The sequence below is a fragment of the Mastigoproctus giganteus genome, chromosome 5 (assembly GCF_048544385.1).
Source record: "Mastigoproctus giganteus isolate SK-2022 chromosome 5, ASM4854438v1, whole genome shotgun sequence".
Lineage (NCBI taxonomy): Eukaryota > Metazoa > Arthropoda > Arachnida > Uropygi > Thelyphonidae > Mastigoproctus > Mastigoproctus giganteus.
Genome location: NC_143579.1, coordinates 35,761,681 through 35,784,679, shown reverse-complemented (window position 1 = coordinate 35,784,679; position 22,999 = coordinate 35,761,681). Strand labels below are relative to the sequence as shown.

The window sequence follows — 22,999 nt, the reverse complement described above, 5'->3', positions numbered from 1 at the left end:
AAGTTTGCAGACAGTACAAAGGTTTGCAGGGTTTTTTAGGACACTAATGACAGTATGTTGCTGCAACAGGATCTAGAAAAGTTGAGCAGATGGGCTGAGAGGTGGCAAATGAAGTTTAACATTGACAAATGTAAAGTACTACATAAGGGAAGCAGTAACCCTACAGTAACGTATCAACTCTGTGGTACTACACTGACAGTGGTAGAGAATGAAAAGGACCTTGGGATAATTGTGCAGGGAGATATGAAGTTTTCTGAGCAGTGCAGACTGCAAGAGTAGTTCATGGTGTCTTGTCAATGATGTACAGGAATTTTTCTAGCAGGGAGGAGGTGACTATCCCCTTGTATAAGGCAATGGTTGGGCCATACCTTGAATACTGTAAACAGGTCTGGAGGCCTCATTTTAAGAAGGATGTAGAGCTGTTGGAATGAGTACAGGAAGGGTAACAAGATTAGTGAATGGAACGAAGGGTTGCTCTTACGAAGAAAGGCTTAAGTTTTGCAGATTACAGTCTGGAGACTAGGCACCTGTGAGGTGATCTGATTGTGGTGTATAAAGCCTTGAATGGTCTGAGCATGCTCAATGCTGATGGGATTCTTCCTCTTGCTCAGAATAATTACCTGAGAATGCATAAATTCAAATTGAGGAAAGACAGTTGTAGGATAGATGTGTGGAAGTCTGCCTTTAGCCAGCGGGTAGTTGATTGGTGGAACAGACTTCCATCTTTTGTTGTGGAAGTTGATAGCCTAAATAAATTTAAGGCTGAGCTGGACAGGTATTTGGAACAAAAGGAGGAGTGAAATGGGAGCGTTTTTTTTTTTGGCTGATGCTTCATAAGCTTGCTTTCTTGCATCATATGCCTCTACTAATGCTAATGTTAAAATTCAAGGTCTTACACCTATACAGCATATAACTTATACAGCATCCTCAAAATAGCTTATACACTTGGTGGAGTTGAACTAGAGCCAATAGTGGAGGAAAGGGATTTCGGTGTACGATACAGTCAGACAAGAAGTTCTCCGAGTATTGTAGACAGGTTGCAAGGAAGGCCCATGGTGTCCTATTGATGGTTTATCGAACAATTGCTAATAGAGATAAGGGCACAATAATCCTATTATATAAGGCTATTGTTAAACCACAGTTGGAATACTGTGTTGAAGTGTGGAGACCACACCAAAAAGAAAGACATTGAGCTTCTTGAAAATGTCTAACTCACCTGGTGAAATCGGCAAAAGGGCGTCCATATGAGAAAATACTTCAAATATGTAGGTTGCACAGCTTGGAAACTAGGCACCTTAGAGGAGACTTGATTAAGGTGTTTAAGGCTCTGAGAGGCAAAAGTAAAATGAATGAGGATGAAATTTTCATGGATATAAATGATTCTAGAACCAAGGGTTATAAATTCCAATTATGGCGGAAGATGTTTAGATTGGATTGCATGAGTTCTATTTTAGCCAGAGAGTTATAAATAACTGGAATAATTTACCTACACGGGTGGTTGAGGCTGACAGTTTGGGGAAATTCAAAGGTCAGATGGATAGTTATCTATGGAATGAGGAAAATGCATAGAGGAAATGAATGAGGGAATTCCTTTTCTTTTATTATTTATTAATTATTCATTTTATTATTTTACTTTTTTTTGGCTGGTGTTGTAGTTGTTGTTTGTAGGCTTTATAGCACAAGGGCAGCAAAGGCCATAATGCGCCTCTGGCTGGTGCAGCATAAGCCTTAGGCTTCCTTGCACCACATGGCCAATACTAATACTAAATATAGATAGCAGCCTTAGATAAATATTTGGCAGCCTTGGTAGGCTGCCAAAAAAAGTGATGGGAAAAGTACTCAAGAAATTTGAACTGGCATTTCACTGGGTAAGATAGCATCTGAGAAGAGGAAGCAAATATTTACAAGGAAAACATGATACTGAGTTAAGGAAGAGGTTAAACTATGTGTATTTTAGTGCAATTGCATCATTTATACACAGCTAATAATAGATTAGCAAATTTGCAATAGCGGCATCGTTTAAGTTACATCTCATATTGTGAATAACTTCATGATGAGTTGCCATAACATTGCACTACTTCGAATAATTAACGCTTCACCGAAGGAGAAGACTGTTGTTACTTATTCTCAGTGGATACCACCACCACCACCCAGACGGCACCTTGTCGTGCACTCATGGCAACTCGTCGTGAAGGTATTCACAATATGAGATGTAACTTAAACAATGCCGCTATTGCAAATTGGCTAATCTATTATTAGCTATGTATAAATGATGCAATTGCACTAAAATACACAGTCTAATCACTTTCACAACTTGAGGCTTAAGCCCTTAATGCATTAGGAAGACGTTAATTAAATGTTTTGTATGGAGTGTCATGCTTTGTAGAGCTGAGACACAGGCAATAAAGGAGGATATCTGAAGAATTAAAGCTTGTGAAATGTGGTTGTGGAGGAAACTTGAAAGGGTGAAATGGTCAGATAAGGTTAGAAATTAGGAAGTATTTAAGGTGATAAGAGAAAATTGAAGTTTGATGAAGACAGACTATAAAGGGAAAAAGAAAACTGCACTGAACATATACTAAGGGAAGAGAATTTGCTGACAGATGCAACTGAAGGGAAAGTAATGGACAAGAATATGGAGAGAAAATGAAAATCTGAAATGCTGGATGATTTGATAGAGGCTAATGGTATTGTGGGCTAAAGGAGATGGCTAGAGAGAGAGAGAGAGAGAGAGAGAGGAAAAGACCAAGTTCAACAGAAGTTAAGGCTTCTGTTGGACTACAGTTGGTTTGTTTTCTTATTTGGTTTTTAGGAGCATTAGCAACTAAGGCCATATTGCTCCGGGAATATGCGGTGGTCATTCCCTGACCTTTCCGCATCCTCCGTATTTGGTGGTGACGGGCTCGAACCCCGGACTACAGTTGATGTGATGCTAAATAGCATTTCAGCATCCTTCAGAATACGAAAAGATGAGCATTCTTTTTGATAAAATAAATTGTTTCTCTTTATGTGGTGTACTTTTCTTTTTATGACCATTTCTAATGTGGTGATTGACTATCCTATATATAATTTATTTACTTTCATTCATATTCAAGAGGCAAAGAGGGGGAATCATATACCCTAGACAAACTTCTGCTATTTGTACAGTAGAGCCCTTCTCTGCGTTCTGCTAATATGGCAGTTTTCAATTATATTCATTACGTTCAGTGCTTGTTCTGCTTTTTTGGCATGATATGCTCAGCAGCTGAATTGGAGAAGGGCACCATTTTACTGTTGGTGGGTCAGTCTGTTTACAGCATATTATTAGCCACATGGTGCAAGGAAGCCTGAGGCTTATGCTGCACCAGCCAAAAAAATTTCTGAGTTACGCTGAGAGAGAAGTAGAAGGGAAACACCAAGAAAGAGAAGAATAATGATATCCAGCTCAGGACCCTCGGTGTGCCAAGCCCATACTCACCACGTGTCAGCCCCTGGGGGTTATATGATAGTGTAAACATGTTATTAAGCTTTTATATGCATTTGCAAGTGAAAAAAGGCTATGTTCCACTTTTTGCCAATTTTCATTTTTCGAAAAAAAATTACAGAATAAATAAAGGTCCAGAAGCTAAAAATTCTTACCAAAATAATTAGCAAACTGCTCAACATTAAGAGTAGCACTCATCAGTATAAGCTTCAGATTAGATCTTCGCTTTAGTAAATCTTTCAAAATGATCATCAGAAAATCTGTATGCAGATCTTGCTCATGTACTTCATCCAAAATAATATGTGATGTTCTCGACAAATATCTAACAAAAAAAAAAAAAAATGAATATATATATATATTCAAATGTATAAAATGTAAGAAAAAGAAAAGAAAAACAGTAAGTGTACCTGAATGTGAAAGGCAGCAAAAACAGGATACAAAAATATAAAGATAAGAATTAAAAATAATTAATTGAAAATACTAAAAGATGGAGAAGTTATTAAGGTGCCAGGCCTAATAGAAGAAAAAAGAGAAAAAAAAATATTAAGAACCTAAAAAAAAAAAAAAAATGTAGAATTATGTAGAATTAACAGTCTAATCTGTTACAGTGCTAATTCCGCCTTTCCCTTTAATCTATAATAAGTATATCAATTTTAATTTCTCATAATTCCCCTACTTAATTAATACTTCGTTTATTAATAATTTTAGAGTTATTAAAACTGAGAGTTAAAGCAAGTTAGATGTCCTTAAATCTTTAAATTGGAACCTGTTATAATGGCGACTTAAAATATGGCAAAATTAGCCACAGCAACTATGTAAAAAGAAAGCCTATCTAAGAAACTCTACAGAAGCCTGCAGTTGTTTGCCGGCGACAGCTATCTCGGGAGCCACCTACGGGTTAGATTTTCATAAACACAGGAAAGATGCGCTTAGCTTGACATGCAAATAATGACGACAGAAGGGGGGGGGGAATCAGAGAGAAAGATATACAGACACGCCCGTGTGAACGGATATGGCAGATTCCTCCGAGCATCATAAACTCAGTGAATATGTAAGCTAGAGACTCTTCATTTTCCTAATAAGGAGCTGGTGAAGTGTCTACACGTGTGGCCAGAATGTTTGAGACATAGCGTGGCGTAATCAAGGATGGTGGTGACTCCTTTGATTAAGTGTCCTATAACATGGGAGTTCTCCAATAAGAGAAAGGAAAATGTATAAACAAAAGGGAGAACTAGGGGTATAAAAGCGGGTCCTCGAGACCCAGAGAAAAACAGAGGGAGTCGAGAGGGAAGTCGAGTCGAGAACGAGAAGTCGAGAGAGAGGTCGAGAGAAGAGGAGGTGACGAGAAGAAGAGAGAGCAAAGAAGATACTGCAGAGGATAGAAGAGAATAGAGACGTTCCAGTCACGGAGAACGGAAGGAAGAGCCGCCGCCCAGCCGTATCTTAGACTGGTAAGTTGATGATGAAAAGATGGATTCTTTCTAGCCTCTTATAATCTTGTAACTAACTAATAACTGCTGTATTTAAGAATGATAATCCCAAAGACCATGATCCTATTATTATCATAATGATTTGTTGAATTTATAACTATGTAAGATTTACTTTCTCTTGTATTAAACTTTATTATATTTTGCACTATAGGAGTTTCTCGTTCTCTGCCAAAACCTCACATGTAACCACAAAAGCTAAATGTTAAAGAATGATTACAGGTTAATCGCGGTGTCGAGTAATCGGTTGCATGATTACCCGATAAAAATAAGCACAACGCAAAGCCCAAACCGCGGGGAAGGGTAGAGAAGGGGTAAATAGCTCCATCTCTCTTCATCCCTGAGGGTATACGAAGCTTTTGTCCTATAAAAACCATTAACGATAAATAGAGCTATATAGGCGAGATGAACATGTTAACCAAAAGAAGAATGTCGAAAACGACTTAACTATACTTAGAATAAAAAGTATAAGTTATGCCTAGACTAACTAGCGCTGATGCGGCCACACCCTAGTACACACAAGGCCTAGGTAAGTAAGTGCAACGAGTATAAGTGTGTGTACCAGGTAACAAATCATATGTACAAAAGCTGAAAGGGAAGTAGAAATTAATAAATGTAAAATAATAAATGTAGTGAGCATCAAAATGAGGGCAAAAAAAAAAAAAAAAAAAAAAATTTTTTTTTTGATGCAAACTAGATAAAATTGGTAAATGGATCAGGTATTTCATCAGGGGACTACACCTCATCAAGTACCAAAACACTTTTTGGTACATGATGTACATTCTATACAAATCCATGTTGATGGAGGAACTATTACAATATAACTAAATATAACTGAAATATATATAAAAAGGGGGGAGGGAGAAATAAAAATAAAACCTCGAAAAACAGGAGTAAGATAGCCCAATGCAGTGTGCGAAGTTAAAATAAAACAATTAAATTAAATTAAGTCAAATTAAAGTGTAAATGCATGTGGGTTAAAATGAATAGTTTTGAAAAATGTTTTTGAGAAAGGTGATTTTATGTAAATTTATGTAACAGGCAGTGGTATAAAAATAGAAATACCATCCCGCATGAACTCTGCTAAATATCGGATCTTTCTTGAACAAGTTCTACCAGGGTTACTTGACGATGTTCCAGAAAATGTGAGACGCAAAATTTGGTTTCAACATGACGGGGCGCCTGCCCATTATGGCAGGTGTGTTTTTGACCATTTGAACAGGAGTTTTGGGCGTCGATGGATTGGCCGTGGTGGACCTGTTGCCTGGCCCCCACACTCACCTGATTTATCGAGCCTTGATTTCTTTCTGTGGGAGCCCTCAAATCTATCGCATTAGCATTAGTAGAGGCATTTGATGCAAGAAAGCAAGCTTATGCAGCATCAGCCAAAAAAATAAATAAATAAATAAAAAATAACCACTTTCACTTCACCCCTCTGTTCGTTCGAAATACCTGTCCAGCTGAGCCTTAAACTTATTTAGGCTATCAACTTCCACGACAAGGGATGGAAGTCTATTCCACCAACCAACCACCCGCTAGCTAAATGCAAATTTCCTCACGTCTATCCTACATCTGTCTTTTCTCAATTTGAATTTATGCCCTCTCAGGTGATTATTCTGAGCAAGAGGAAGAATCCCATCAGCATTGAGCATGCTCAAACCATTCAAGGCTTTATACATCTCTATCAGATCACCTCGCCGGTGCCTAGTCTCCAGACACTGTAATTTGCAAAACTTAAGCCTTTCTTCGTAAGAGCACCCCTTTGTTCCATTCACTAATCTTGTTGCCCTTCTCTGTACTCGTTCCAGCAGCTCTACATCCTTCTTGAAATGAGGCCTCCAGACCTGTATACAGTACTCTAGGTGTGGCCTGACCATTGCCTTATACAAGGGAATAATCACCTCCTTATCCCTGCTAGAAAAATTCCTATATATCATCGACAATACACCATGAGCTACTCTTGCAGCCTGTCTGCACTGCTCAGAAAACTTCATATCTGCCTGCACAACCACCCCCAGGTCCCTTTCATTCTCTACCACTGTCAGTGTAGTACCACAGAGTTGATACGTTGCTCTGGGGTTGCTGTTTCCCATATGTAGTACTTTACATTTGTCAATGTTCAACTTCATTTGCCACCTCGAAGCCCATCTGCTCAACCTTTCCAGATCCTGTTGCAGTGGCATAGTGTCTGTAGTGTCCTTGACAACCCTGCCAACCTTCGTATCGTCTGCAAACTTGGACATTAAGCTTGATATACCATCATCAATATCATTTATAAATACAGAAAACAATAATGGACCCAATACTGAACCCTGAGGGACTCCACTAAAAACATTAGTCCACGATGAGCAGTGTCCATTGATTACCACTCTCTGTCTTCTCCCCCTCAACCACCCCTTTATCCATAGTAGCAATTTGCCTCCAATGCCACACTGCTCCAATTTGTGCAGCAGTCTTCCATGTGCAACAGTATCGAAAGCCTTTCTAAGATCCAAGTATATAATATCAAAGTTATTCCCTGCATCCAGTTCTTTTGTGACTGCATCATAGTATCCAATCAAATTGGTCAGGCAAGACTTCCCCCTTAACAAAACCATGCTGTGTCTGAGCTATGACTGAAGTCTTGTCTAGATGATCCTGCAGTGCTTCTTTAACCAGTGCCTCCATTAATTTTCCAGGAACAGAAGTTAAACTAACAGGTCTATAATTATATGTGTCGCCCTTTGATCCTCCTTTGTGAATTGTGGTCACATTTGCACATCTCCAGTCCACGGGTACTTCCCCTGTGTCCAAGGAAGCACTTATAATTATGGCTAAGGGTTTGCTTACTTCCTTTGCTGCCTCCTTTAATATAACTGGATAGATCCCATCCACCCCAGGTGCCTTTCTTGTATTTGCCTTCGACAATTTCTCCTCCACTTTGCTCTCAGTTATTACAAGATTCTCTAGCTTACTGCCAGAGTTGAATACACCTCTGGCATTCCCCTCGCTGAATAACTCCTCATGTGTGAATGTCGATGCAAAATATTCATTCAGTTTGTTAGCTACCTGAGCAGGATCATCAACAGTTGACCCATCGATATCAAGTGGATGAATCGCCTGAATGGATCTCGTGGCGAGACTCATCTGTGCGTTACTGCTACTGTCAAAGAAACTCCAGGTGTGTTCGACCGTGTCTGCCAATCCATGCTGCGTCAGTGTCATGCATGCATCGCGTCTCATGGTGGAACCTTCGAGCATCTGTTGTAACATCATGAAATGCATCCATCTCGTACTCCATTGTTAATATTATGTCAAATAAATGTTTGCCACTAATTACTGTCTTGTGCCATTTCTGCTTCTTGTGCCTCTGCTACTACTTTCCCGTGAAGTTTCCGGTCATGGGTTCCTATGCGATTCACATTCCTTTAGATGTTACCTAAACGTTTGTTACCTAACTCCCCAATATTTTTGAGACACCCTGTATATATATAAATATATATACATATATATATAAATATATATATTTACACAAAAAAAGGGAGAAAAAAAAAGAATATAATTTAAAATATATACACAAAACCTATCGCTATTGACTCACAATCTAGGTGACTTCGTCTGGGGCCAACCACCCAAACTGAAGGCAAAAAACGACAAGCAGTTCTCTGTTTCTGTAATGATCAATATCTACTAAGTGATATGAAATAATAATAGTAATAAATTTAGAGATTAAGTAATTTGAATCTGAATCAATAAAAGGTAGTTAAAAATTTAGAATCAAAAGAAAGATAATACAAAGTATTTATGCAAGCACATATTGAACATCATTGACCCGACAGAGCATTTAATTTCAATGTAGTCTGCCTAACAAACTGGAGATCTAATATATCGAAATCAGTGCATGCAAATATCATTTTATCCGAATGCCTGAAGATTGCTTCTATTGGCAATAAAAATACAAACTTTGCAGCAAACATAATAGCATTATACAATAAGTTGATAAATAATAATTTCCCTATCATTTACCTAAAATACCACTTCAGGAAGGCGATAAACATAATTAATTTCAAAAAATTATTTCCTGAACCCACTGCTCCAATATAATTACCATAATTTACGGACTTAGAGCCATGTATATTATGTACATAGGATACGCTTTTCTTTCTTGGTGACTTATGGCTTAGAAAACTTGTACCCACTGGCCTACAAAATTATAGTGTATCATTTATTTTATTTTGTTATTTTATTTTATAATAACACTGGATATACTTAAGTTAACGCTAAGGTGACATGCAAATTCAGCTCAGGGTCCTACTATAGGAATGGATTTGCGATTACCCCAGCTACAACTTATATCTTGCAGCATCTTTAAGCTGTCCTACACTCTTTGCTTTTATTTCTCCGAAATTATTGGGGTAATCCGAGGATGCAGGAGAAACTACTACTTATTTCTACCACTATATTTTCACCCTCACGAAGTTGAGGTACTATTATTCCTACTCTATTAGTTTTTATTAATCTTATTATCTGCACGTTTCTTTTTGCATTAACTAAATTTTAACTAATTGGCTATTTACCATGTCCATCACATAGGGGTCACCACATGCATATTAACTCACTAGAGTTGGCGCCTCCGTAGCCAGGTGGGAAGGAGCAGCAGTGCGTACCACACGCTTCTTGATTAGATCGGGGTTCGAGCCCGTCACCACCAAATATGGAGGATGCGGAAAAGTCAGGGAATGACCACCGCATATTCACAGAGTAGTATGGCCTTAGTTGCTAATGCTCCTAAAAAAAACAAATAACAAATAACTCACTAGAGGGATTTGCATTTCTTTCATGATGACTATTGTTGTTACTATATCGTGTCTTGAATACGGTAGATATGCCTTATGCTTTACATTTATTCTTATTTTAATTATTAAATTACGTTCTCTGTCAGGTCAACGATGTTCAATATGTGCTTGCATAAATACTTTGTATTATCTTTCTTTTGATTCTAAATTTTTAACTACCTTTTATTGGTTTAGATTCAAATAACTTAATCTCTAAATTTATTACTATTATTATTTCATATAACTTAGCAGATATTAATCATTACAGAAACAGAGAACTCCTTGTCATTTTTTGCTTTCAGTCTGGGTGGTTGGCCCCAGATGAAGTTATCTAGATTGTGAGTAAATAGCGATAAGTTTTGTCTATATATTTTAATTTATATTCTCTTCTTTCCCTTTTTTTTTTGTATTCATATATATACAGGCATACCTCGGTTAACGTTACCTTTGATAACGAAGCTTCGATATAACGAAGTCCGCAATTTCAAGCCCCATTTAACATAAAAAAAATATTCCAATTTAAGGCCAACGCCCGACAATCATCCGATTGGTGACTGACGGCGACTCGTTACGTACTCCCAAGCTGCGGGTGTGTCTGTTATAACAGTTTTGCACTTCATTCGCCTAATTTAGTTGTTGTTTACACTTCATAGAGTGTGTTTCAGTGTGGTGCATTGCAATGATCCATACCTGTCAGTTTTCTTGGTATGCCAGATCGTGATTTTTAACTGTCCTCCATTTCCTTTATATGACTGACGTTGTTTCAGTGTGGTGCATTGCAATAATCGAAATAGGTTCTTTGATAGCATTACATAACGTAGATTTTGTAAATTTTAATAGAAATATTTTTGTTTTAGTTAATTAAAATGTCAGAATCAAAGAAAAGAAAAGCAATTTCTTTGGAAACTAAACTAAATATCGTACGACGTGTTGAAAGTGGCGAAAGAAAATCCGATGTGGCACATTCTTTAGGATTAGCACAATCAACTTTAACAACCATACTAAGTCAATCAGAAAAAATAAAACAGTCTGCTCAGAATTGTACAGATGTTACAGCGGCAAAATTAACTCGCTTAAGGAATCCAATTTTAGAAAAAAATGGAGAAAATGTTAAGTTTGTGGATAGATGATATGTCACGTCATATGCCTTTAAGTCAAATGGTGATTCAAGAAAAAGCATTATTTTTGTTTAATCACCTGAAATCTAAAAACACTGAAGAAATTACGGAAACCTTTGGGGCTTCTCGTGGTTGGTTCGAGAAATTTAAAAAACGGGCCAGGATTCATAGTGTAAAATTAACAGGAGAAGCTGCAAGTGCAAGTGTTGAAGCTGCAAATAAGTTTCCAGAAAAACTAAAGGAAATAATTGAACATGAAAATTTTGCACCAAATTTGGTGTTCAATGTTGACGAAAGTGGTTTGTTCTGGAAATGGCTACCAACAAAAAGCTTCATTTCTATTGAAGAAAAATCAGCTACTGGGTTCAAAGCAGCCAAAGACCGTTTAACGTTACTCTTTGGATCAAATGCCTCTGGCGATTATAAATTAAAATTGTTATTTGTTTACCATTCAGAAAATCCGAGGGCGTTAAAAGGTAACATAAAAATGAATTTACCTGTAATATGGAAAGCAAATAGAAAAGCTTGGGTTACCAAGGAGTTATTTACTGATTGGTTTGTTAACCACTTTTGTCCTGAAGTAAAACGGTATTGTCAAAAAAACAACTTTGAAGAAAAAGCTCTTTTGTTGTTAGACAATGCTCCGGGACATTCTACTGATCTTAACACGTTGGACACATGCATTCCTGTCAAAGTTGTGTTTCTTCCAGCAAACACAACTTCCCTGATTCAACCATTGGATTCACGGAGTAACAGCATCATTTAAAGCTTATTATCTGCGTCGAACATTAAGCAATTTAATAACTGAACAAGAGGATAAAGAGGAAATGACAGTTAAAACTTTTTGGAAAAACTACACCATTAAAAATGCAATTGAAAACATTGATAGTTCTTGGAAAGAAGTCACTAAGAAATGCTTAAATGGAGTTTGGTGCAAAATATGGCCAGAAGTTGTACTGGAAGAAGAAAATAATATCCAAGAAATTAGAAATGAAGTTATCCAGATGGCTCAATCAATAGGTTTCAAAAATGTCGATGAAGAGGATGTTAGAAATTTATTGAATGCAGAAGATGATGGTTTTTCAGTGGAAGATTTAGAAAACCTTGTTAGCAACGAAGACAAAGATAATGAAGACAAAGTTAAAGAAGTTCCTGCCAAAAAAGTGTTAACAACCAAAGATTTAAAAAGGTGCTTAAATGACATTGAAAACATTTTAAATTTTTTTAGTGAAAATGATCCTGATTTAGGAAGAAGTGTTATTGTTAAGCGATCAGTGTTAAATGCAATAACTCTGTATAGGCAGTTAAATGAAAGAGAAAAAAAGCATAAACAATCAACTTTAGACTCATATTTTAAAATGTGATTTCACTTTGTATGTAAGTTGACTGTTTATTTAATAAAACTTTTCTTTGTTCGAAAAAGAGCTTTTCATTTTCTTTACGTAGGAACGTATCCCTATTCTGGCCATAGTATTTTTACCTCTGAAAACGAAGTTTCGCTTAACGAAGTAATTTCATGTAACGCATCCTATTCGTTATTCGAGGTATGCCTGTATATATATATTAATTTTTTTTTTCCTACTAACCTTACTTTATCCCTTGTGTTTTCTATAAATCTATCTTGGTACTGTCTTCAATATTAAGTGCTATATACAACATATTTTATATACATTATGATCGTAATGCATCACTGCTGTTGCAAATGCATTGGCCCATAAGTATTAGTTACAGTTTGTTACAATTTATTAACTTTCTTTCCATATTACTCATTATACAAGAGTGAGTGAGTGAGTGAACATTCAATGATAATTATTCAGTTCATTAAATTGAAAGGGGAGAAAAACACAGCAGAGCTCTTAAAATTATGAGAGCTTTTCTCAAAAATGTTATAAAGTGTTTGATTTTCCATTTTATCAACTTAATTATAAGTTGAAACGAATGTATGACAGTTTCCTTCATCTCATTTGCCCAAATGAAAGTGACATTCTTTCAGCACTTTCTTCTGGAAGCCAATACTAAAATCTGATACACCAGTAAAATCAAGTTGCTTTTTAGTGATGGGTCTTTTTGGTCTCTTTTTTTTGCAACTATGGAATAAGTTTGCTCCTCTAATCATCTGGCCTGATTAATACTAATAAAATCCCTTTGCTGGTGATTTTTGATTACGAGAAATCATTGGCAACGGATGCAAAAAACAACGAAGATATCTTTACTCTAGAAGGAAGGGGATAAATCAAATTGGTCCACTTGTTATCGATGTTCGACTGTTGATGATCCTGCTCAGATAGCTGACAAAATGAATGAGTATTTTGCATCTACATTCACACATGAGGAATTCTGTGAGAAAGGGAAGGACAGAAGTTTACTAAACTCTAACAAGCAGCTAAATGATTTTGTAATAACAGAGAACAAAGTGGAGGAGAAATTGTTGAAGTTAAACATAAGAAATGCACCTGGGGTGGATGGAATCTATCCAGTTATATTAAAGGAGCCGGCAAAGCAACTAAGCAAACCCTTAGCCATAATTATGAGAGCATCCTTGGACTCGGGGGAGGTTCCCACGGACTGGAGATGTGCAAATGTATCCCCAATTCACAAAGGGTAAATCAAAGGGTGACACGAATATTTACAGACCTGTTAGTTTAACTTCTATTCTGGAGGGAAATAATGCAGTCACTGGTTAAAGAAGCATTGCAGGATCATCTAGAGAAAACTGCAGTAATAATTCAGACAGCATGGATTTGTTAAGGGGCAGTTTAACCAATCTGGTGTGGTTATATGATGCAGTGGCCATAAAAGACTGATACAGTTGCACATAAAAGACTGCTGTACAAACTGGAGAAGTGTTGCATTAAGGGCAAGTTACTGCTTTGGATAAAGAGATGGTTAAGTGGAAGAAGACAGACTGGTTATCAATGGGCACTGCTCTTTATGGACTAATGTTATCAGTGGAGTACCCCAGGGTTCAGTACTGGGTCCATTGTTGTTTTCAATATTTATTCATGATACTGATGTATCATGAATAAATATTGAAAACAACAGGCTTAATGTCAAAGTTTGCAGATAATACAAAGGGTGACAGGGTAGTTAATGACTGTATGCTACTGCAATAAGATTTAGAAAAATTAGGTCGACTGGCATTCAATATTAAGCTTCAATTGCCTGAGAAATGGCAGTTGAAGTTTAACACTAGCAAATGCAAGATACTGCATATGGGTAGCAGTAATCTCAGAGTAATCAACTGTGTAGAACTACACTCAGGGTAGTAGCAAATGAAAAAGACCTGGGGATAATTGTGAAGTCAAATATGAAATTCTCTGAGTATTGCAGATATGCTGCCAGTACAGCTCATGGGTTTTTTTCAATGCTATGCTGAAATTTTGGTAGTAGGTGGTTAAAAGAGCACCCTTTTAACCACCTCATATAGATCACCCCACAGGTGCCTAGTCTCCAGACCCTGGTGTTAACTTCAACAATTTCAACCAGCAGATCTACATCCTTCCTAAAATGAGGCCTTCAGACCTGTATACAGTACTCTAGATCAAATTCTAGTTTGGACTAATTAATAACTGCTTTAAATTGTTGCAAGCTTTGGTGTAGGCAAAAATTGAACCTGGAAATTTGGATACAAGCCAATTGTGATATGTAACATTCTTATCTTGAAGTCTTACCACATTTATTGGAAAACCGAAGTTTAGATAAAGGAAAAGATTTTAAAGAATTCCATCCCTACAAGAATAATTCCACTGACTCTTCTCTGAGCAAATATTCCTATCAGAATATTTGAAACAGTAATCCAACCAAGGAAAAGAAGAAAAGAAATCTTTCAAATCATCCCATTTTGCATTCTTGTAATATCAAACTTTTCTTTTCCTTGGTCGGATTACTGTTTCAAAACTTCTGATGTCAGCGTTTGCTCAGATCGTGTCAGTGAAATTATTCTTGCAGTAATGGAATCCTTTATTCCACACTCCACTTTAAAATCTCGTCCTTTATCTAAACCTTGGTTTTCCAATAAATGTGCTAAGGCTGTTCAAGAGAAGAATGTTGCATATCGTAATTGGCTTCTTTCTAATTCTTCAGTTTCATTTTCTGCCTACACCAAAGCTCGCAACAATTGTAAAGCAGTTATTAATCAGTCCAAACTTGAGTTTGAACAGGCTAAGAGTAGAAAATTTGCTTCTTGCCCTGATGGTAAGCGAGCATTCTGGTCTCTTGCCAAAGCTATTGGCCACAACTTTTGCCCATCTCTGCTCCCAACTCTGTCCAAACCAGATGGTTCTGTTGTCACATCAGCTGAGGATAAAGCTGACCTGCTAGCATCCTATTTTTCTTCCACCTCATGTATTAATGATCTTGGTAAAACACCTCCCACCATTCCAACACGCTCCATTCAATGCCACCTGTCGTCTTCCGTCAAAAGGATATCAGAAGGATTTTGATGAATCTTGATGCTAAGAAAGCTCCAGGTCCCGATGGTATTTCTCCACTTGTTCTCAAAACCTGTGCTCCTGAACTTACTCCTATTCTCTGCCGCCTTTTTTCACTTTCTTATTCCAAAGGTGTTTTTCCTTCTGCTTGGAAATTTGCTCATATCCAGCCAGTTCCTAAAAAGGGTGACAAATCACTCCCATCCAATTATCGTCCCATTGCAATTACTTCTACTCTTTCTAAAGTAATGGAGAAATCAATTAAGAGCCAACTCTTATACGACCTAGAAACCTTCCGACTGATCAACGATCGCCAGTATGGATTCCATCAGTGTCGATCCACTGGTGATATTCTGGCTTATGTTACCCATTTATGGACTAATTCAATGGAAAGGTTTGGTGAAACACAAGTAGTTGCTCTTGACATCTCAAAGGCTTTTGATCATGTTTGGCATAAAAGTCTTCTAAACAAGCTTTCATCTTATGGTTTGCCAACTGTTTTTAGTAATTCATTATCCAGTTTTCTCTCTGATCACTCACTGAGGGTGATTTTAGATGGCTCTCTGTCTTCTAACTTCTCCACTAATGCTGGTGTCACCCATGGTTCAGTTCTTTTCCCCACTCTTTTCCTCTTGTATATTAATGACCTTCTTCCATTGACTGGAAATCCTATCCATAGTTTTGCTGATGATAGCACATTGCATTCCACTTTCCATTTTGAAAAAACTTGCCCTGCTCAATCAGCTTTAACTTCTTGAATATTAGCTACCAATTCCTTGAATGCCGATCTCCAAGTAATTCTCCAGTGGGGAAAGACAACTTAGTTGATTTCAATCCTTCTAAAACTCAGTCTTGTCTTATATCTCGCAATAAGCATTATTCTGCTCCTATGCTTATCTTTGGTGACACACCGATTTCTAGGCAAGATGATATATCTCTTTTGGGGATTACCCTGACTTCTAATCTCTCTTGGCACAAGCACATTACAAATATTGCTTCCTCTGCATCTAAAAAACTTGGTTTTCTCTTTCGCTCTCGGCGTTACTTTTCTTCTAAACAGCTGTTCACTCTGTACAAATCGTAAATCTGCCCTTCAATGGAATATTGTTCCCACATCTGGGGCAGTGCCCCCAAATCCTCTCTCAGGCTTCTAGATTCCATTCAGAAAGGGGCAGTTAGGTTAATTAATGACTCATCTCTAACAGAGTCTCTCCACTTGCTGTCTCATAGACATACTGTTTCTGCTGCATGCCTTTCCTACAGATACTTCCATAGGCACTGTTCTTCTGAATTGGCTTCTATAAATCCCACTCTCTCTTTCAAAACAGCCCAAACATGTGCTGCAACCAGCCAACATCCAATTACCGTCCAACTTCAAACTCACAGAACCAACTTTTCATCTTCCTTGTTTATTCATTTAACTGCCGTTTTCTGGAACAACCTTCCTTCATATGCATTTCCTGAAAATTACAGTCTACAGAAGTTCAAATCTAACGTCAACAAATATCTTCTTTCGTCTTAACCTCCAACCCAAGCACTGTACTAAGTACTACAGGTTCTAATACCTCTCATGTTTGAGGTTTTCATTTAAAAAAAAAAAAAAAACTTAACCAGATAACTATACTAGCAAACATGCTATCACTGGCAATAGAATTCAGTTCACAGTATGAAATTCGGAAATCACTCTTGCTAATTTTTCTCAACAGCCTAAGTATATATCATACACAAGGCTTTATGGAATTGTTTCAATTGTAATCTTAAGTGTGGAAAATTATTTTGACTGCTATCAAAAATTTTAGTGTTGAAATGAGACTGGGCATTTAATATTGTGAAGCATTTTCCAAAAATAGGACAGTTTTCTGTTGTGCTACCCATCAAAAAATTACACATTTTTTAAACATTACTAAGTTAAAATTATACATTTTTTAAATATTACTAAGTTAAAATTACACATTTTTTAAACACATCCATGTCCTGATATATATATGATTTAATAAAAATATACAAAACATAATGAATGCATACCACTGATTTCCTTAACACAGTACTTTTTGTTCCATGATGTTCAGAAAATTCAAGTTTCTCTATAAGCATTATTTCTATGTAACAAAATTTTTATGAAAATGTAAACACTTCATTATAAAGGAGCTCAACTGAACCAATCAAATACTAAAATTATAAAATCTTCTTACGGATCTGATTGTAGCCACTGAAGAATAATTCCTGTTGTACAATATAATATTGAACCTTGCGATCTTGGCAGCCTACTACAAATATTAAATTGATTTATGAAACAAATTTATTTCACACATACAAATTTAATAATTTTATGAAAGACAAAAATTTTAAAATATCATATGCCCCAACAATTAGCTATTGTATATCTACTTGCAGACACAAGGTTATAATCACACTGTATAAGATAATTGTAAGACCACATTTAGAATACTGTGTTAGAGTATGAAGACTGCACCTAAAAAAAAAGCTATCAAGTTTCTTGAAAGGGTCCTAAAAACAGGCAGTGCAATTTTTACAGTTTTGCTAATCTTGCTAGTTGCACTAGCAAGATTAGCAAAACTGTGTCCATATAAGGAAAAACATCGAACGTAGACTAAAATCTTGGAAAAGACCTGACTGAGGTACATAAGGCTTTGAGAAGTGAAAGTAATATGAATGAGAATGGAATTTTCATTGTTCTCCATTTTCTCTTTAAATTATTCTAGAACTAGGACCCATAAATTTACATTGTGGGGCAAGAGGTTTGGACTGGAATCCTTTCATTTAGCCAGCAAACTGTTAATTACTGGAATAAGTCACCTCCATGAGTGACTGAGGTTATCAGTCACTCAATATAAAGTATAGTAAATTAATAAAGTAAATTTATTGACCTTATTAATTTTCATTGTTAATTAATTAAAATGTATTTAAATGGAAAGACTGGAGAGACTTATGTGAGCAAGGAGTCAAATAGGTGTTTATTTAATTTTATTATTTATCCAATATTATTTTTAAATATTAAAAAAAAAAAAAAATTTTTCTTTGGGCAGTGTATCAAAAGCCTAAGGCCTTCCTTGCACCATATTTGGGCTTGGCTGCCAGGTATCGCTTGGTGAAGACAGACTTCTGTAGCTGCTACAAGCCAATAAGTTTTCATTGAAATTTTATTGTATTTTTGATTAGTTAGCATATTAATTTGTGTTTTACAAATAGATTAAATAAGCTTAGTGGTGTTTGTTAGCTTATTTTTTAAATTTAGCTAGTGATTTTGTAAGTTATAACTTGCTACTCATACCGTTATCGTAGCGGTGTTTCTGAAGGGAATATAGTAGCATAACCAGTAAGCCAGTAGAAGAATATTTAGGTTTAAATTGTAATAAATAAGTATTTTGAAGGTTTTAATCACTTTTTTTGAGCATATATGTCTTTTGTATTTAGCTAAGAATATAACTAATTTAGCATTGTAATCATTACAGCATAGCATATCTCGATAACATACAAAGGGTACTAGGAAAGTTTTGCAATACAGCTTTGTTTATTTAATTTTTTCAAAGTAATTTCCTCTACATTCAATACACCTCTCCATCCTCCGAAACCAATCTTTAAACCAGTTCTGCCAAGTTTCACTAGGGAGTAAAGCACACTCGTTGTCCCAAGCCCGTAGAAGGTCCTCATCACTGGAAAACCGCCTCCCTTTTAGCTTCATTTTCACATGCGGGAACAGTGCAAAGTCGCAGGGAGCAAGGTCTGGACTGTAGGGAGGGTGCTCGAGAAGTTTCAGTCCTGTCGTGGTCAAATATTCGGTGCAGGCTTTGGCACGGTGAGCTCTAGCATTATCGTGATGGAGGTACCAGGTGTCCATTCTTGACTTTGGCTGCAGGTTCTTCATAGATCCAATGACTTTAGGCAGGCATTGTTCAGTATACCACTTAGCTGTGACTGTCTTCTGCGTGTCCAAAACAACACGTTCCACAATTCCACTCGATTTGAAAAATACAGCTATCATTTTCTTCTTTACAGATCGGGATTTTCTGACAATTACGGGTGTGTCGTCATCATCAAAGACCCAAACTTTGTTTTGAGCCTTGGTCGGCAAATCGTAATAGTACAGCCAAGTCTCGTCACCTGTCACGATGTTGTTCACATACCGAGATTGTCCCTTATCAAACTTTTTTAACATCTCCCGGCACCAAGTCACACGTCGTGTCATCTGCTCTTCAGTCAGTTGATGCGGCACCCAGAGAGAACAAAGTTTCTTCACGTGCAAATGATCTTGCAGAATCGAACGAATTGCTGGTGCATTTAGGCCCAAAGTATCCTCTATCTGTTGGTAGGTCACTCGCCTGTTTTCGTCAAGCATTTTCCTCACAGCAGTAACGTTTTCCTCCGTAACTGACGTTCGTGGCCTTCCTGGCCTCTCAGAATCCTCCAGAGTGAAATTTCCCCTTTGGAATTCTCTATACCACCTGAATATCGTTGTACGATGTGGACAAACATCATCTAGTGCAAGAGTCATTTCTTCTAAGCACTGGTCTATGGTTAAACCACGCATGAAATTATACCGCAAAACTGTCCTTATCTCATTTCGTGACCACGATGCCATTGCAAGCACTTTACACTCTCACTTCTAATGAATAACTGAGCACATCGACTTGGCGCGGCGGCTACTATGCACGTATGAACATGTCTCAACATGCAGCAACAAGCAGCTTCCTGTGATTCATTGTTGCGTCATATTGCAAAACTTTCCTAGTACCCTTTGTATTTCTAGAATTTGATAGCTAAAGTATAACGTAAAACTATATAGCAGAATACGTATACTGCATTAGCTTAGTATAGTATTGTATAGTCAATAAAGTATAGTAAATTAATAAAGTAAATTTATTGACCTTATTAATTTTCATTGTTAATTAATTAAAATGTATTTAAATGGAAATCATGCCCCATACAAGAGTAGCAAAGCAACATGCACAAAGTAGCAGGAGTGCTGTGGCTCAGGGGAGAACTGAATGGGACAATTCTCCAATGTATCACGGCGTAAAGAAATGTGCAACTTGTGAAATATTTGCAGACTTTCTGGGACGGGACATATTGCCAAGGGGGATGTCTTTGTATGTCTCGATGTAAGCAGTATGAAGAAGTTAGGCACCAACTCAGCATTATGGGGATTTATGAGCTTGAATGACAGGGTAGATGCACTCAGAGGACTTAAATTGGGGGACCTATCAAGTTCTCAGCTAACCACATTAATGCCAGAGCTTGCTCGTGATCATCAGGCAAAACAGCGGCAACCTTCAAGGCAGAATGCGCTAGTTCCACAGGAGCTAGGTATTATTGGTAAATCTATTGTCAGGTAGATGGGAAATATACTGTGCAAAAAGGATAGGTGGAATAGGACCATGGTATGTCTGCTAGGGGCAAAGGTTGATGACATTGTAGAGCACATATCTTTTAAGGGCACAAAGGGTGATATTGTTGTACACGTTGGCACCAATGACATTAAGAGTAGGAGATCTGCAGACTTACTTAACAAGTACAGGTCAATGTTGAAAAAAAGTCATAAGCTATGATTAAATTTGAAAGTGTCTGCAACTCTGCCAAGACACAATAAGAGGGAGTATACGATGAGACCCTTGTCAATCAATTCGGCCCCAGAGAGACTGTGCAATGCTCGTGGGGTATAATTTTTCTCAGTTTGTTAGCAGGAGGGACTGCTTCTACAGGGATGCATACACCTAAAAAGAATGGGTGCAAGAATATTTGCTGATGCTATTGAGGCAGTGTTAGGTGGGTTGGAAAACTGATAGCTTGGGGAGATTCACAGACTAATAGATTAACAGTAGCTGCAGAGGTGAAAGTGATTCTTGCACTGCTTCTATTGAAATGAGCAGCAGCCTGGAAAGCAAGGTACTGGGGATTTTAAGGGCTGCTGGGAGTCATTATGGAACAAGAAAATACATGGGTTGTGTTAGGGTAACTAAGAGTAGGAATAGGTGTATGTATCCTTGCATGTACACCAATGCTGGGATTATAGTAATTCAATTTTATGAATTTCAAGTGCTGCTCAGGACATCAAAGGCAAATATTGTCAGGATATCAGAGACATGGTGCCAACCAGATATAAGAAGTGCAGAATTGGAATTTGGGGAGTACAATGTGTACAGAAAGGACAGACAGAGTAGGAAGGAAGGAGGGGTTATGCTGTTAGTTAAGAAACACACAAAATCTAAGGAAGTGCATCCAGTTGAAATGGGTGGACAGTGCAATGTTGAGTCCGTTTGGTGTGACATAAACACTGGGAAAGGGAAAATGAGAGTAGGAATATGTTATAGGCCTAATGACGCTGATGAGCACAATGAACAGTTGTGCAAAGAAATAGAATGGGCCAGTAAATCAGAATGTCTTGCAATGGGTGATTTTAACTTTCCAGATATTGACTGGAACTTGTGATTGGCCACTCACACGCTAGCAAGATTTTGTGGATTTATTGGTGGATTATTTGACTAAAGTGACTACAGTGCTCTCTGAGAGTTTTTAAATTCTATAGTGGGAAGCCTTCAGGGACTTGGAGGGTACTAGTCTTTTCATACCAACTAAGAAATACTGTTCAAGGTTTTGGCCTAAACGGATGTCAGATAAATTAATGAGGCTCATGGCACAGAAGAAAAATGCATATAAATTATCAGGCAACACAGAAGCCTATGGCAGATATAAGCTAGTCTACAAGTCACAAAAGAGGTTAGGCAGGCAAAGGCAGATTACAAGAAATCTTTGGCAAAGGATGCAAAGAAAAACAGCAAAGAGTTCTTTACCGATGTAAACTCTAGAAGGAAAGGGATGAATCAGATTGGTCTGCTTAACATAGATGGTTTGACTATTGATGATCATGCTCAGGTAGCTGATAAACTAAATGAGTATTTTGCATCTACATTCACACATGAGGAGTTATACAAGGAAGGAAAAGCCAAAAGATTTTATCAAAGTTAAACAGGAGCTAAGTGATTTTCTAATAACTGAGAGCAAAGTGAAGGAGAAATTGAAGTTAAACATACGGAGGGCACCTGGGGTGGATGGGATCTATCCAGTTATATTACAGGAGGCTACAAAGGAAGTAAGCAAACTCTTAGCCATAATTATGAAAGCTTCCTTGGACTCAGGGGAGGACCCAATGGACTGGAAATTTGCAAATGTGTCCCCAAATCGCAAAGAGGGATCAAAGGGTGACACGAGTAATTCCGAACCTGTTAGTCTAACTTCTGTTCCAGGGAAAATAATGGAGTCACTGGCTAAAGAAGCAATGCAGGATAATATAGACAAGACTGCAGTTATAGTTCAGACACAGCATGAGTTTGTTAAGGGGAAGTCTTGTCCGACAAATTTGATTGGATACTATGATATGGTTTGTTGTTTGGTTTTTAGGAGCATTGGCAACTAAGGCCATATTGCTCCGGGATATGTGGTGGTCATTCCCTGACCTTTCCGCATCCTCCGTATTTGGTGGTGACGGGCTTGAACCCTGGTCTAATCAGGAATCGTGTGCTATGCACTGCTGCTCCTGCCCACCTGGCTACAGAGGCGCCACTACGATGTGGTCACAAAGGAACTGGGTGTAAGGAATAATTTTGATATCATATACAGTAGAACAATGATAAGAAGTTTTCCAAGGAACTGGAGGTTTAGAAATTCTTAC

The 22,999-nt window shown here is 37.4% G+C and overlaps 1 protein-coding gene across 2 annotated transcripts in view; it reads right to left on the bottom strand.

Annotated features, from left to right (window-relative positions):
• The window catches only part of LOC150085302 (ATP-dependent DNA/RNA helicase DHX36-like), a 458,954-nt gene that overhangs the window by 335,647 nt on the left and 100,308 nt on the right, over positions 1–22,999 (bottom strand). For both annotated transcript variants that reach the window (XR_016546967.1, XM_090373980.1), the window contains exons 8-9: positions 17,505–17,579; positions 3,619–3,785 (exon numbers count right to left, since the gene is read on the bottom strand). Coding sequence is in view for 1 of the 2 variants with exons in the window: in XM_090373980.1 (XP_090230106.1) it covers positions 3,619–3,785; positions 17,505–17,579 (242 nt within the window). In the remaining variant the exon portion in view is untranslated. The remainder of the gene's footprint in view (positions 1–3,618; positions 3,786–17,504; positions 17,580–22,999) is intronic.